The 14,432-nt window shown below is 42.8% G+C and overlaps 1 protein-coding gene across 6 annotated transcripts in view; it reads right to left on the bottom strand.

Moving 5' to 3' along the window:
- The window catches only part of a1cf (apobec1 complementation factor), a 44,167-nt gene that overhangs the window by 13,552 nt on the left and 16,183 nt on the right, over window positions 1-14,432 (bottom strand). For all 6 annotated transcript variants that reach the window (XM_072239721.1, XM_072239723.1, XM_072239724.1 and 3 more), the window contains exons 3-8: window positions 10,947-11,081; window positions 8,168-8,298; window positions 6,561-6,799; window positions 2,101-2,265; window positions 806-903; window positions 442-712 (exon numbers count right to left, since the gene is read on the bottom strand). In XM_072239721.1, coding sequence (XP_072095822.1) covers window positions 442-712; window positions 806-903; window positions 2,101-2,265; window positions 6,561-6,799; window positions 8,168-8,298; window positions 10,947-11,081 — 1,039 coding nt within the window. The remainder of the gene's footprint in view (window positions 1-441; window positions 713-805; window positions 904-2,100; window positions 2,266-6,560; window positions 6,800-8,167; window positions 8,299-10,946; window positions 11,082-14,432) is intronic.

Here is a 14,432-nt window from a genome sequence, read left to right as displayed (position 1 = left end):
AGTACTTGAAGATTAAATACTTTATTGCTACCTGTAGTAGAATAGCAGTTTTAACACTGTTCAATTAATGCATTACATCTTCCAGAACATCTAATGCAATACGAATAATCTGTCACCTTTCTAAAATTAAAGGACTCTGCAAAGACAGAATGATAAACGTTTACGCAGACCCGATATATTCCTTCCTTTTTTTTTGTCAAAAGGCAGAAATACTTCCTCAGGATTGCAAATTAATGCTGGAAGCCCAATCACAAATCTTCCTCCTACTTTGTTATGTTATCTTAAAACATAAAGGAATTTCTGCAGCCTATTTTGAAAGCTGCCGGAACTTATCAAGGAACCAGACTCTAATATTTAGAATAGATGCTGTAAAAATGCTTGTGATTGTTACTCTTGTTAGAGGATAGAACTACTGATAGAAAAGAGAGTGGAAAGGTTTACCTCTCACAGATGGAGTCCGGAACATTCCCCTCCCACCAAGATGTCCTTTATTTGGAAACCGCAGATTGGGAATGGCAGCATAAGCCTGGGGTGCATAGAAAACAGGAGCACCAAGATAGGCAGCTGCAGGATCATACACATGCCCTAGAGTGTAGGTATATTCTCCTTGCATCATTGCCCCTCGGCCCCCTGTCCCTCGGGTATAACGCACATAACTGTCCTTATCTACAGGCTTGGCCAGCGTGACCTCAATTGGTGAACCATCCAATATCTGAAGGGAATGGAAAGAAAACACATGTCAGCATTGCTGCCTTCCAATTTGTTACCAATTGTGTACCTTGCTTATTTGAAATTCCAACTATACCTTTCCATTCATTGCGTTCATGGCGTTAATTGCATCTTCTCGAGTTACAAAATGAACAAATGCATAATCTCGAATTTTTTTTACTCTTTCTACTGTGCCTGAAATCAAAATATTAGAGCACAGTTCACATAAATTCCAAACACCAACTGAAACAAATTTCTGGTTAGTATTTGTTGCCCTGATCTCATGAACTATAATCAGCAATTGTGCTCTCATTTGCAACAGATCTGGGCAGAATCCAGAAAACGTTTTTTTGTTTGCATCAATAGACAGTACAGATATCATGAACATGTTACAATGTGTCACATGAAGTAAGTTCAAAATATGCTTAAGTTTACAGTCATGTTTAATCAAAACTTCACATTTCCAGGTCTTTTGATGGTGATCAAATTAACAATTGCAGTCATGAAAATAATTTCAGTCACCAATACAACTATCCAAAAAGGATGGCTAGAAGATCATCAGCTGGTTCAGAGGGTTAGACCTATTCAAGTCATGTTGTCACCAGGTCAACTGATATTCAATTCACCTGCCCACCACCATTAGCCCTGACTAATAAAACTGATGACAAAAAGAATTAAACAAAATCAAAATGGCTAAAAGAATAATGGATGGCTGAGTTAGAGAGAAAGGTAGTTATGGTTTAGTTATAAAGTTTACATAGTTTAGAATTTATTTGGGCTACTGCTCTCAGTTCTGGGTGTGACACCTCGGGAAGAGTATATATCTGTCTTAGAATGAGGGTAATGCAGAAGTACCAGAGGGCACTGCAGCAAAAAAAGATTTGATGACAAGATTAAAAGGTAATCAAAGGTTTGATAGAATGGGTCAAAAGAATACATATTTTCTTTGAGGGGCGAGTCCAGAACAAGTATATGTAACATTAAAATTAGACCAATCAGAGTTAAGTCATGAGGCATTTTGTGCAAATGATAACCAAAACTTGGACCTCTCTTCCCCAAACAACTGCTGAAGATGAATCAATTTAAAATGTGAAGAAAGATGTTGGTCTTCTGTTGAGGCTGTTAAGGTCAGTGGTTGGTTGAAATGTTGATCAAAAGGATGAACAGGAACAGGCTTGAATGAAGGACTGAATGGTCTATCTCTTGTTTAATTGGTCCTCTAATCAATGGAGCTGAATGTCTGTTGCATATAGTGATGGCTGAGTAAAAGACAGCACCAATATCACCTGATGATGCTGCATTTGCAAAAATAATATCTTGAAGGAAATGTTCTACAACTCTGAAATCAGACAAATGCTTCCCATTCATACTCTGCTTATTTCTTGGCCTTACCTGGTTTGATGCTACTAAATTCTTTTTCAATTGCTTCTTCACTGGTTGGAAGCATAAGGTTACGTACATATAAGATTTTGACTGATGACATTGTTTCTTCGTCAACTTCAACCTCTGGCTCAGCCCAATCCACTGCAATTGGATGTCCCCACAACTGAATCCTTCCTAAATTGAACAAGCAGTATCTGTCAATTGCTAAAGAATACATTGTGTGAAAACCAAAGGTGCCAGACCATAGAGCAGGGCTCTGTTGTTCAATTAATTTTTGGTGATTGTTTTTGTTATTATTGATATACTCACGACTTTTTGGCTTGGAGCACCTCTGCAGAAATGAGTACACCCTCCTTAAAGATTTATACCCCCTATGCAGCTATATATGAGCAGGGGAATGGGATGAATTGAAAAGCTACCCAAATACCCAGTACAAACATGACAGAATCTGAGCTGCAGGTTTTAATGATTCTCCATGGGATGTCAAAACCAGGATGATTCCCAAGACATGTGAAGATCTCTCTCAGATTTTGCTCATTTCATATGGCCACAAAGAGAACTCTACTTGAATCTCGAGGGCATTTGAGTGGCAAGGCATTTGCATGATAACATTGCTCCCTTACAGTGCAGTTTCAGGCTACAGGATCAATAAATTCTTTGGCTTAAGCTTAGTTATGTGATGTTTCATCCTACAGCAGCCTTTATTAAATCATACTAAACCAATTGGAATGGGAGGCTGGGCCTCAGCTGGAACAGTGCAGAGTTTTTGTAGGAAAAGCAAGAGTACACCATTGCAACCAGCATAATGCTACCACAGAGCCAGCAATCCATGTTAAATTCCCGCTACTGTATATAAAGGGTTTCTACGTTTGCCCCGTGACCTCGTGAATTTCCACTGGCTGCTCCACTTTCCTCCCACACTCCAAAGAGGTGAGGGTTGATAGGTTAATTGGTCACATGGGTAGTGTGAGCTCATTGGGCTGAAAGGGCCCGTTACTGTGCTGTGTCTCTAAGTAAAAATAAAAGCCATTAAAATTTAAGCAAATGATTCAAACCATTCAAATAAAGCAAAACAATTTTAATCTCTTCCCTTTCCCTTCTAAATCCTTGTCCTACAGATTCCATTCAAATCAATGGGGATCTAATTGGATGCAAGAGTTTATTGCTGTGAAACTGGCCTCTGTCACGTGTGGAGTCCGGTGTCGGAGGCAACTACAAATCCTGTCTTCCCTTTAGGTCAGTACTGCTGCCCCACAGGCAGTTCGATTCTGCCTCAGGAGTTGTCTCAGCAGCTTTTCTCCATTCTTTATTTTATTTAGAGAGACAATGCGGTAACAGGCACTACTGACCCGGTGGGCCCGCACTTCCCAGTTACCGACCCGGTGGGGCCGCACGTCCCGGTTACCGACCCGGTGGGCCCGCACTTCCCGGTCACCGACCTGGTGGGCCCGCACTTCCCGATTACCGACCCGGTGAGCCAGCACTTCCCGGTCACCGACCCAGTGAGCCCACGTGTCCCGGTCACCGACCCGGTGAGCCCGCACTTCCCGGTTACTGACCTGATGGGCCCGCACTTCCCGGTTACCGACCCGGCGGGCCCGCACTTCCTACTTCCCAGTTACCGACCCGGTGAGCCCGCACTTCCCGGTTACCGACCCAGTGAGCCCGCACTTCCCGGTTACCGACCTGGTGGGCCCACACTTCCCAGTTACCTACCCACTCAGCCCACGCGTCCCGGTTACTGACCCGGTGGGCCCGCACTTCCCGGTCACTGACCCGGTGAGCCCGCACTTCCTGGTTACCGACCCGGTGAGCCCGCACTTCCTGGTTACCGACCCGGTGGGCCCACACTTCCCGGTTACCGACCCGGTGGGCCCGCACTTCCCAGTTACCGACCCACCCAGCCCACGCGTCCCGGTTACTGACCCGGTGGGCCCGCACTTCCTGGTCACTGACCCGGTGGGCCCGCACTTCCCGGTGAGCCCACGCTTCTCGGTTATCAACCCGGTGTGCCCGCGCTTCCCGGTTATCAACCCAGTGGGCCCGCACTTCCTGGTTACCGACTCAGTGAGCCCACGCGTCCCAGTCACCAATCTGGTGAGCCCATGCGTCCCGGTCACCGACCTGGTGGGCCCGCACTTCCCAGTTACCGACCCGGTGGGCCCGCACTTCCTACTTCCCGGTTACCGACCCGGTGGACCCGCACTTCCCGGTTACCGACCTGGTGGGCCCGCACTTCCCAGTTACCGACCCACTCAGCCCACACGTCCCGGTTACTGACCCGGTGAGCCCGCACTTCCCGGTTACCGACCCAGTGAGCCCGCACTTCCTGGTTACCGACCCGGTGGGCCCGCACTTCCCGGTGAGCCCGCGCTTCCCGGTTATCAACCCGGTGAGCCCGCACTTCCCGGTTACTGACCCAGTGGGCCCGCACTTCCCGGTTACCGACCCGGTGGGCCCGCACTTCCCAGTTACCAACCCACTCAGCCCACGCGTCCCGGTTACTGACCCGGTGCGCCCGCACTTCCCGGTCACTGACCCGGTGAGCCCGCACTTCTTGGTTACCGACCCGGTGGGCCCGCACTTCCCGATTACCGACCCGGTGAGCCCGAACTTCCCGGTTACCGACCCGGTGGGCTCGCAGTTCCCGGTGAGCCCGCGCTTCCCGGTTATCAACACGGTGAGCCCGCACTTCCCGGTTACCGACCCACTGAGCCCACACTTCCCAGTTACCGACCCAGTGAGCCCGCACTTCCCGGTCACCGACCCGGTGAGCCCGCACTTTCCAATTACTCCCATGTGACCAATTAACCTACTAACCTGTACAACATGGGAGGAAACCAGAGCGACTGGAGGAGACCCACGTCGTCATGGGGAGAACGTGCAGACAGTGGCAGAATTGAGTCCAGGCCGCAGGTGCTGTAACAGCGTTATGTTAACTGTGGCTCTCCATTCTATGGCCCTGTGGGCTTCCTCCCACTTTCCAAGTATGTACTAGTTTGCTAATAGGCAATAGGAAATTACCCCTCAGTGTAGGTTAACGGCAGAAAGAATCAGAGAATTGATAGGTAGTTTGCAGTGCTACAGGAGGGGGAATGAGACAAGTCAGCATGGACTCAACAGGCCCAATGGCCTCCTTCTGTGTTGTTTTAATGAGCGACTGGGATTACCCTGAGTTTCAGCGGCTCTATATGGCTGGTTCCAACCATCAGCACTGTTACTCTCTTTACAAATGCTGCTAGGCTTCCCAAGTTTTTCCAGCATTATCTTTGTTTTTCCAATTTCTGGTATTTGAAGTATCTTGGAATAAATCTTCCCTGTCTGCACTGTGACCTGTCCACCAGAACTGCCATTATTTACAATGCCATGATTTGATACCTAAGCAAAACTCAAAACTGGCATGGGCTCACAACTAAAGCTCTGGCTCAGCTGTTTTACGCCTGTTCTTGGCATTTGCAAAATGAGATTCCAGTGGAAGGCTTCTCCACTGAAATCATTCCTCCACACATCAGAAGCAGCTGGAAGTCATGCACGTTCAAATCCTCTTCTTATTTAACTATCGTTGGCCCACTGGAATGATAGCAATAGAATGTAGCAATATTCCAGACATATAGATAGAAATATTCACTTGGAATAGCAATAGAATTGCCAGATGCAGATTAAGTAAGGTATCTTGCAAAGGTGAGTGAGGAGGATGCAATTTTCCTGATGCCCAGGGAACACATCCTACTGGATAGACAACAACTTTGAAGCCTTGCTAAAGGAGTTTCCCTGTCTCTCGGTGTACTGTCTCATTGCCAATATAGCCTCTATTCAGCAAATTGTTGATATCTGTACCTTACCTCTGAGGACGACTGAAATAGTCATCATCATTATGTGCCATGTTGTATGACATGGGTGATTGTAGTCATGGCCATGGTTGCTCTTGGCAAATTTTTCTACAGAAGTGGTTTGCCATTGCCTTCTTCTGGGCCGTGGCTTTACAATACGGGTGACTCCTGCCATTATCAATACTCTTCAGAGATTGTCTGCCCAGCGCCAGTGGTCGCGTAGCCAGGACTTGTGATGTGCATCAGCTGCTCATACAGCCATCCACCACCTGCTCCCATGGCTTCACGGGACCCTGATCGAGGGCGGAAGGGGGGAGGGGAGGGGACTAGGCTGGTGTTACACCTTACCAAAGTGACCTGCAAGCTCGTGGAGGGTAGAAGCACCTTACACCTCCTTTGGTAGAGACGTTTGGCAGAGATTTTCACAAACATCACAATTTAGGAAATAATTTTTTTCAGGATTTTAACAACACTTTGAGTTAAGACAAGTAACTTCATAATTAACTTATCGATACATTAAATCCAAAGATTTCCATAATAAAGTTTTACATTAACATTCAAGGTAGAAAATTCCACCTACGTGTTATATTCTATCCACCAACTGCTCCATGCAAAAATATCTAATAAAACATTTCAAACCTGGTAGCAATTTCCGTCTTGCCATAGCAGCAGCTCGATGGCTATCATATTCCACAAAGGCGAAGCCCCTGTTTTTGGATTTGTCTGCTGCACTGGGGTAAACGATGACGTCAACAACTCCCTCTGTAACCTTCTTCATTTCGGCCAGAATTTCATCCCTTTGTTTTGTTTTTGGAATCCCACCAACAAACAAGCGGCAATTATCAACACTTGCGCACACCCCCAAGAGACGACCGTTTCTGTGGGGGGGGGGAAGTCAGTAATCTGAGTTAGTTGGGTTAAGTAACCTTGGAATTTTCTTTCATGGGAAGATGATATTCAACCCAATATGCTTAAAAGAGAATTGAAATTAGCTCCACACCTATTTTTGGTTCCCCAGAGCCTGCAATTTTTTTCCTTTATCACCATGCATACAATTCCCAGATGAAAATTAACTCTAATAATCTTATTAAGAATATTAAAGTAAACTCTGATAACATGGCATCCACTTTAAAGGTACTGAGCTAGCAACCTTTGTCAGCATTTAGATGATATTTCCATTTCAGCGAATGCAATGAGTTTAAAGGGAGTACTAAATAGAGCTTCTCACTTCATCCCAACCCTCCCCCACCCACCTAACTTCCCCCTATCACCTTTCAGCTTGTACTCCTTCCCCTCCTTCACCTTCTTGTACTGGATTCTTTCCAGAACCGATGAAGGGTCTTGGCCTGAAACGTCAACTATTAATCCCTCTCCATAGATGCTGCCTGACCTGCTGAGCTCCTCCAGCATTTTGTTTGTGTTACTCTGGATTTCCAACAACTGCAGACTCTCTTGTGTTTACTCAATAGAACCAGTTGAGCTTCACCTTGCCACGCACCTGGCCCACAGTAAAGACCCTATTCCTGGCCATGCATTCAGGGTTCCAAATTTGCACTCTAGACTATTGACTGATCCTCCAAACCAATGAGTGAGCTAGATGCTGCACCCTCAGGATTTCCAAACAATCAGATGCTGGATGATCAGAGTTTCATATATTGAATCTGTTTTTAACACCTCTTCAGACAGCACTTTCCAGATCACAATAAACTGCTGTTCAGAAGAAAACTTAATCTTCGTTTTTATTTCGTTTTAGTAATTTTTTAAAAACCTGTGTGCTCTGGCTAAAATGAAACCCAGTGTAAAAATATAGATCATGCCAAACAAGATCCTGATTTCACACTGTGTCTTGCGTTTCAGCACCTGCTAATGCTTATAGGCTCAAGGAGATATCTTATATTCGGCTGGCATATGACTGGTATATAAATGTTTTTGTACGTGATTGGATTCTGAAATTAATTGCAGCAAGAACCAATGTTTGTACAATTAAGGCAATAAAAAACGTGCTCTGCAAAAGTAAATATTGGATTTTCATAACCCTTATCTTGCTTGTGAGATGGTTGGGTTACTTGCCAGTATAGGGTGTAGTGAGTTGTACTGCTGTATTTGTTCATCTGCTTTATTTTTACTTTATGGTATATGTTACAAAACTTCAGGAATCATTGAGCAGTGAAGATGGAGTTACATAACTCTTGCACTCAAGGGATTTTGATAAACAACACCTGTATGTCTCTTTTGTGTTAACTAACCTTATTTCATAATTATTGAGCTGCTTAATTGCATCCTTGGCTTCTTGTCTATTGGTGAACAGAACGAAAGCATATCCTCTATTGTTGCCATTAAAATCCATCATCATCCGTAATTCATATACTTTCCCGATCTGAGGGAAGAAATAAGCAAACAATGAGAAAAAAAATCTAGCTTCTTAGCTCAGACAAGACAAACGAAAGAGAAAGAATAATAAGACGTCACAATTACTTGCGTGAAACCTGGCCAGCAAAAATTATTTGGGCACTTGCCTACTTTCTGTCAGTGGAATTTTAGTGGGTTTAAATTTGCTCTTGTATTTTCTTCATTACAATAGCAACTACACTTCTAAAGGTACTTCACTGGCTGAAAAGAGTTTTGAGATGCCCTGACATCAAGAAAGTTGAAAACTCTTCCTTTGGCCGTAAGCCAGATTAAATTTTAAAAGTGCCGTCATTATTGAGTTCAAGTAATTGCTTGCACTGATTTGTGCAAAGCAGTGTCCAAAACACACACTGATCCATTCAGTGAGAATTCTGTCATCGCTTCATTGATAGAAATAGGATTGGTATTCAAAAGCTCGCTCAATCTCTTTATTTGGTGTTCTGATTCTAGATCATACAAGGAAACAAAAATATTCCCTTGTCGCGGGTTAACTTTCTCAGTCTGAAGACTCCATGACTAACTAATGCCAAATTTGACCATCTCTCTTATGCTAGAGAAAATACCACAGTAAATGCCCGATTGTGCATATAAGAGGAAAGATAAATGGTGCAGCAACCATGGGTACAAAATAGCAAAAGCTCCCTGTAAAGCCATCAGTTACCATCAGTACAACCTCTTGTGTTTTAATTGGCGGAGCTGAACAGTGGGTGCCCAATTTATGGAAAAACCATAAGAGAAGAAAAGAAAATTAGATTAATATTAGAAGAAAATTGGATTAATATTAAATTTATTGGATTCTATAACAACTCTTTTTAAGGCCAATGCCATTAGATATCTGCAGCAGAAAAGAAAGACAAACCTGATTAAAGTGAGCTTACATACCTTAAAATGGTGCCATTTTGTGCAAAATATTTAAAACTTGTATAATTGCATTCTAATACTACATAGCTTTGTAACTGGAAATTAACCAGATAGATCAATAATTGAACTCAGCCCTATAACAATATTAGTTTAATTTCCATTTTTAGAGTTCAGTGTGTAAATTTAGTTTAGTCTCTGTTACTACATTTACCAGCCTGAATTAAAATTGAATAAGAAACTCTACAAACAACTAAGAACATTGGGGTGTCAAGACCTGGATGAGAATGAGTATTTGTTCAAAGGAAAGTGATCTAAGATCAATTGCTGGGGTACTGTGCAATAAGGCAGACATTGAATGTAGTATTCCAAATTGGGAGATTCCCATTACAAATACGCATTAGCAGCCCAGAGTTGTGGTCGTGGCACTCAGTCAGAGCAAGCAACCAAGATGTTGGAAAGAAAAACCCGAGCAGCGATTTTTTTTTTATTGAACACATTGATGGCAAAAAAGGTTCGAATAACTGCAAAATACTGTGCACTAGGTCAGTGAATAAGGGAGCGTAAACACAATGATTTATTTGATTAGTCATTCACTATGTCCAATCAGTGAAGGGCATCAATGAGCAAAATTGTTAATTACGAAATCATCTTTCCAGAGGACAAGCTGTAACTGTGGGCTGGAAAGTTAAGTGTTTAAAGAATTTGGTCCTTGCTTTACCAAGTTACTGTGCTATCCAAAGCAGGTGTACAATGCACAACTGGATGCACAAACAAGTTCACACATCATCAGTTTTCAATTACACCTGGATTTCTGATAACAAAGAAAAAGAAGAAAAGGAACGACTCTCCTAATGGTTGTTAATGACTATCTCACTGACAGCTGGTAGAAGCCTGAGAGAATGATACCAGAAAATAATGGGAAGACAAGGAAATCTCAAAATATTTACATGAAACCCTAAAGAGATGAGTGATTGTCCTAATCTGTTTTGAACCCAATCATAGAAAGTAGCATTTCTTTTCATTGGTGTACGTGACAGGGTTCTGCTTCCGAGAACTGTTCATAATCTGAACAGTTTGCAAGTAGGAAATGCTGCAGTGGATTGAGTTCCCACACAGCAGAAGATGCCTGCAGAAGTTGGTTATCCCACAGGAATGATAGTCTGAAGAAGCATTTTAAATCTTGTTTTGCCACTCTTTATAACAAAGCTGATATGGAAAAAAATGCTTCAAGCTAATAATGATATTGTTTTGAAAGATTTTATTGTAGGTGAGGTTCTAAGTGCTATTGATGGTTTTAAAAAGGACGCCACTGCTGGCTTGGACACTTGTCTGTCGGATGGATTTGCAAAACAGACATCAATGTTTTAACTCTGATGTATATTTCTTGGGTTCAATGTGGCAAAATTCCAGCTAGTATCGAGAACAGTCGCCTGCATCCCTGCAGCAGCCAGCAAATGCACCCTGTCAGTGTCCCGAATGTTTGTCTGTATGTATAAGTTGTATGTAACGCAGGCATTCATTGGCTAGGGAGGACCTACATTTAGTTCATGACAAAATGCTAGAAGTTCCCATGTACCAAATGCACAATGGTGCACCATATACAAACTGGCTTCCAAAATTCAGTTCCATAGGTATATGCTCCTTTAAACAAACTTAGTGCTCGTCATCAGCAAATGTTCCCCTTGTTCTGAGTTCCTTGAGCTAATTTTTTGCTAATTATATTTAACACTCTAATAATCAGGTATAAATTGTTACTTTTTCCAAAACTGGTACAAGTTCATCTTCATAAAGGTCCCGTGGTAATTTCCCAATGAATATTTCGCAGCCTCTCTCAGGAGCTGGGCCTTCCCAGCCTGGAGGGGGACCTCCATATTTCCTCTGCCCATTTTCCTGTAATGAAAGAAAGGTAGGGTAGATATGATTCATACCCTATGAATTAAAAAGGTTTCTATAAATATTAAAATAAACTTGATTACAATAAGAGGAATTGATGGGCATTTTTTGGCTAGAAGATCAAATAATCTTCATGCTGTAACATACGATAAAGCCTGAGGGTAGAAATAAAATTACAAGTGAAGAGAAATCTTATTCATCAGCTCTTTTTCTTTCTGAATTGCAATCCATTTCTATATTTTGATGTGATTTTTCTTTCAACTGAGTTTGATTTGTGTTTCTAAATAAACCATGGGATTATAGTTCCGATAATAAATTGTTACCAATAAAACTCAATGTACTTCCCAAACTAGCTTGATCTATAATTGAGCAAGGAGTAAATTATTTTGGGAGTCTAATTTTTTCTCCCTTTTTTTTCTATTCCGTAGCCTGACACACCCCACCTAACCGGACTGACGTTAATGCTTTAACCAAAGCTCGGTTTCTGATTCTAATAAAGTGCTTGTACATTAGATCAGAACTTGTCCCTAGAACTGCTTCCACTCTTTCTTAGTGTTGTAAACAATGAATCCTCAAACTACTTGCTCATTTTGGTAGATTCAATAATAAAATCAAAAGGATAACTTCAAAAAGATCTCTGTGGGTCATCGTTATTGTATAATTTATACTTCAGTCAGTCCTCCTCATCACATTTGTGTCAATTGTTGCAAAGAAATATCGTTCTTTAATATAATAAATCAGACGACGGAAGTATAAAATGACTATTGACATCATTTACTTTTATATTAGTTCACAATCTAGAATTGAAAAACCTTCTTTCTGTGTTTTACATTTATTTAGAGTTTTAGGTGAAGGAGGAAATAATAATTCGATGGCATTTCCAATTTTTGTTTTTAATTTTAGAAGTTTTAATCATTTGAATCTTTAAAAACAATCTTTTGGGGTTGATTTTAAATATTTCCGTCATGGACATTTTTGGACCGTTTATAAGCCAATGATAGCAGTGATCCTCTCTGCCGAGCAGAACGCCTCTCTGCTGCACTGAATCAACCGGTCCAGCGTTCAACATCCAGACAGCATAACCTCTGGAGAGTGAGGCAGTGGCTGTGTCCAGCGTGTTCTGGCCCAGAGCTATCACATTAGTTTCCCATATTTTGAATCTTGAGGACGTGGCTTGGTAGTGACTTAGAGCTTCAGGAAGTTTCACAGTAGTAGTTTTTTGTTAAATTTTGAATGCTCCTGATAGATTTGTAATAATAAGACTATTTCATTGCAGGGGAGTGGGGTGGCAGGTGCTGTGTGGTGAGCACGAGTTTAAACCTGTCACCAAGAGTGAGGAAAGAGCATGGGGGAACACTTCTTGCACAGAAAGTTGTCAAGAGTTTGAAGCTTGGACCCAAGCAATGGTCGAGCCTGAGGCTGAGATATATGTATATATTTTTAAAAACTGCAACTCTCATTAACATAATGTCCATAACATAAAACATATTTGAAGATTTTTATAGGAGAGCTATCAAATGCAATTCACTACAAAGCCACAAAAGGAGATACTGGTGCAAAGACACGTATGTATTTGGATTAACAGCGTTTTGGGATTATTACCCAAAATGTTTCCTATGACAATTTCCTCATTTTATCTTGGAAGGTCCTATAAGTGGAAGCTCACAGTACAGAATAAGACGATAAATTTCATAAAAATCTGTATATCGGGATGGTATTGTGCTTCTTTCTTCTAACTTGTAACTGATTACTAGGACTGCTGTGTCCAGACAGAGCAGTTGAATGGTTGCATCCCCTGAACTGGCATCACTTGCTGTGAGTACTCGAGTCACCCTCTGCTGACAACACTCTGCAAGCTCACTTGTTCTTGCTCTTTGCTATCAAGACCAGGGCTAGGGGTTTAGATATTGTCACTTATGGAGGGGCTGTCTTGTGCATGTGCCCATTATATGCTGAGTGAATATCAGGAGGGTTAGTGTGCCCACTACCGATTCAGATTCAGATTTACTTATCACATGTACAACGAGACATGGAGTGAAATGTGTCATTTGTGTCGACAACTAACACACCCACGGACGTGTGAGGTGTCATCACACATTCCAGTGCCAGCATAGAACTGCATCGCTCAGCAGAACGACACAGAACAGTACAAGGCAGAACACACCAAGCAAAAACAGCAAAATGAGCCCTGTTCCGCCGGCCAACCCAATGCGCGTACACAGTTCTCTAACACAAGGACAGGCTTCCCTCAGACTACAGCCTCCAGCAGACTTGCGAACTCACAGAGACTGGGCCCTGACTTCCCAAGCAGACTCACAAAGATTCGCAGGCTTGTGGCTCCGACCACCAGGCCTCAACCTTGGGACTTCCACACGACCTTTGGGTCTAAGGATGCTGAGAAGCTAGGCTTTTACTTTTGAGATCTGACTGAAGTCACCCTCCAAAGGAAGGAGAAGTCCCTTCTACAGTGTAAACCAGGCGCTGTGTAATGCCACACAGTGCAAGATCATGCCGATGAACAAAATGGGATATTGACACTGAATAAATATAATCTTGGCTCAACCGTCGCCTGTGACCAAGCTTCATACTCTGACAACTTACTGTGCAAGAAATGTTCTCCTATACATGATAAACTGATGTTTCATTGCAGTAGGGCACATCTTGATATTCCAATAGAACAGACAATGCCTAATTTGAGATTTTAGACAATAGGTGCAGGAGTAGGCCATTCAGCCCTTTGAGCCAGCACCACCATTCACTGTGATCATAGCTGATTATCCACCATCAGTATCCAGTTCATGCCTTATCCCCATAACCTTTGATTCCTCTATCTTTAAGAGCTCTATCCATCTCTTTTTTGAAAGCATCTAGAGTCTTGGCCTCCACAGCCTTCTGGGGCAGAGCATTCCATATATCCACCACTCTCTGGGTGGTGCCTGGTGGATAAGCCGAAGTGGATGATGGGAAGAAAAGCCATGAGACTGATTGTGATTCAGCAATCCAATATCACAGCTAGTTGAATTGTTAATTGGCCAAAACAAGTACAAAGAACAATCTAGTTTGGTTCCAACCTTTTTCTGATTTCTATCTGCTCCTTCTCTCCCTGGCTGAGTTGCAGGTCTCACAGCCTGTGGTAAAGGCTGCCCCCTACTGACATTAAAGTGGCACAGCATGCTCACTCAACCAGCTATTGCGTACTGCTGACAACAATGGTTTTATGTTATTACCTCAATCGCATTCATGTGGCAGTTTGACTCCCTAGGTATGCAAGCAGCCCACACAGTTTGGAAAGTGCACCAGAGTAGTCTGACGTAGCAGAAGGGTCTGGCCGCACAAACGATCTTGATT

The sequence above is a fragment of the Mobula birostris genome, chromosome 21 (genome assembly GCF_030028105.1).
Source record: "Mobula birostris isolate sMobBir1 chromosome 21, sMobBir1.hap1, whole genome shotgun sequence".
In the NCBI taxonomy this organism is placed as follows: domain Eukaryota; kingdom Metazoa; phylum Chordata; class Chondrichthyes; order Myliobatiformes; family Myliobatidae; genus Mobula; species Mobula birostris.
Note: the sequence above shows the minus strand (reverse complement) of the source record. Positions and strands in the feature narration are given on the sequence as shown.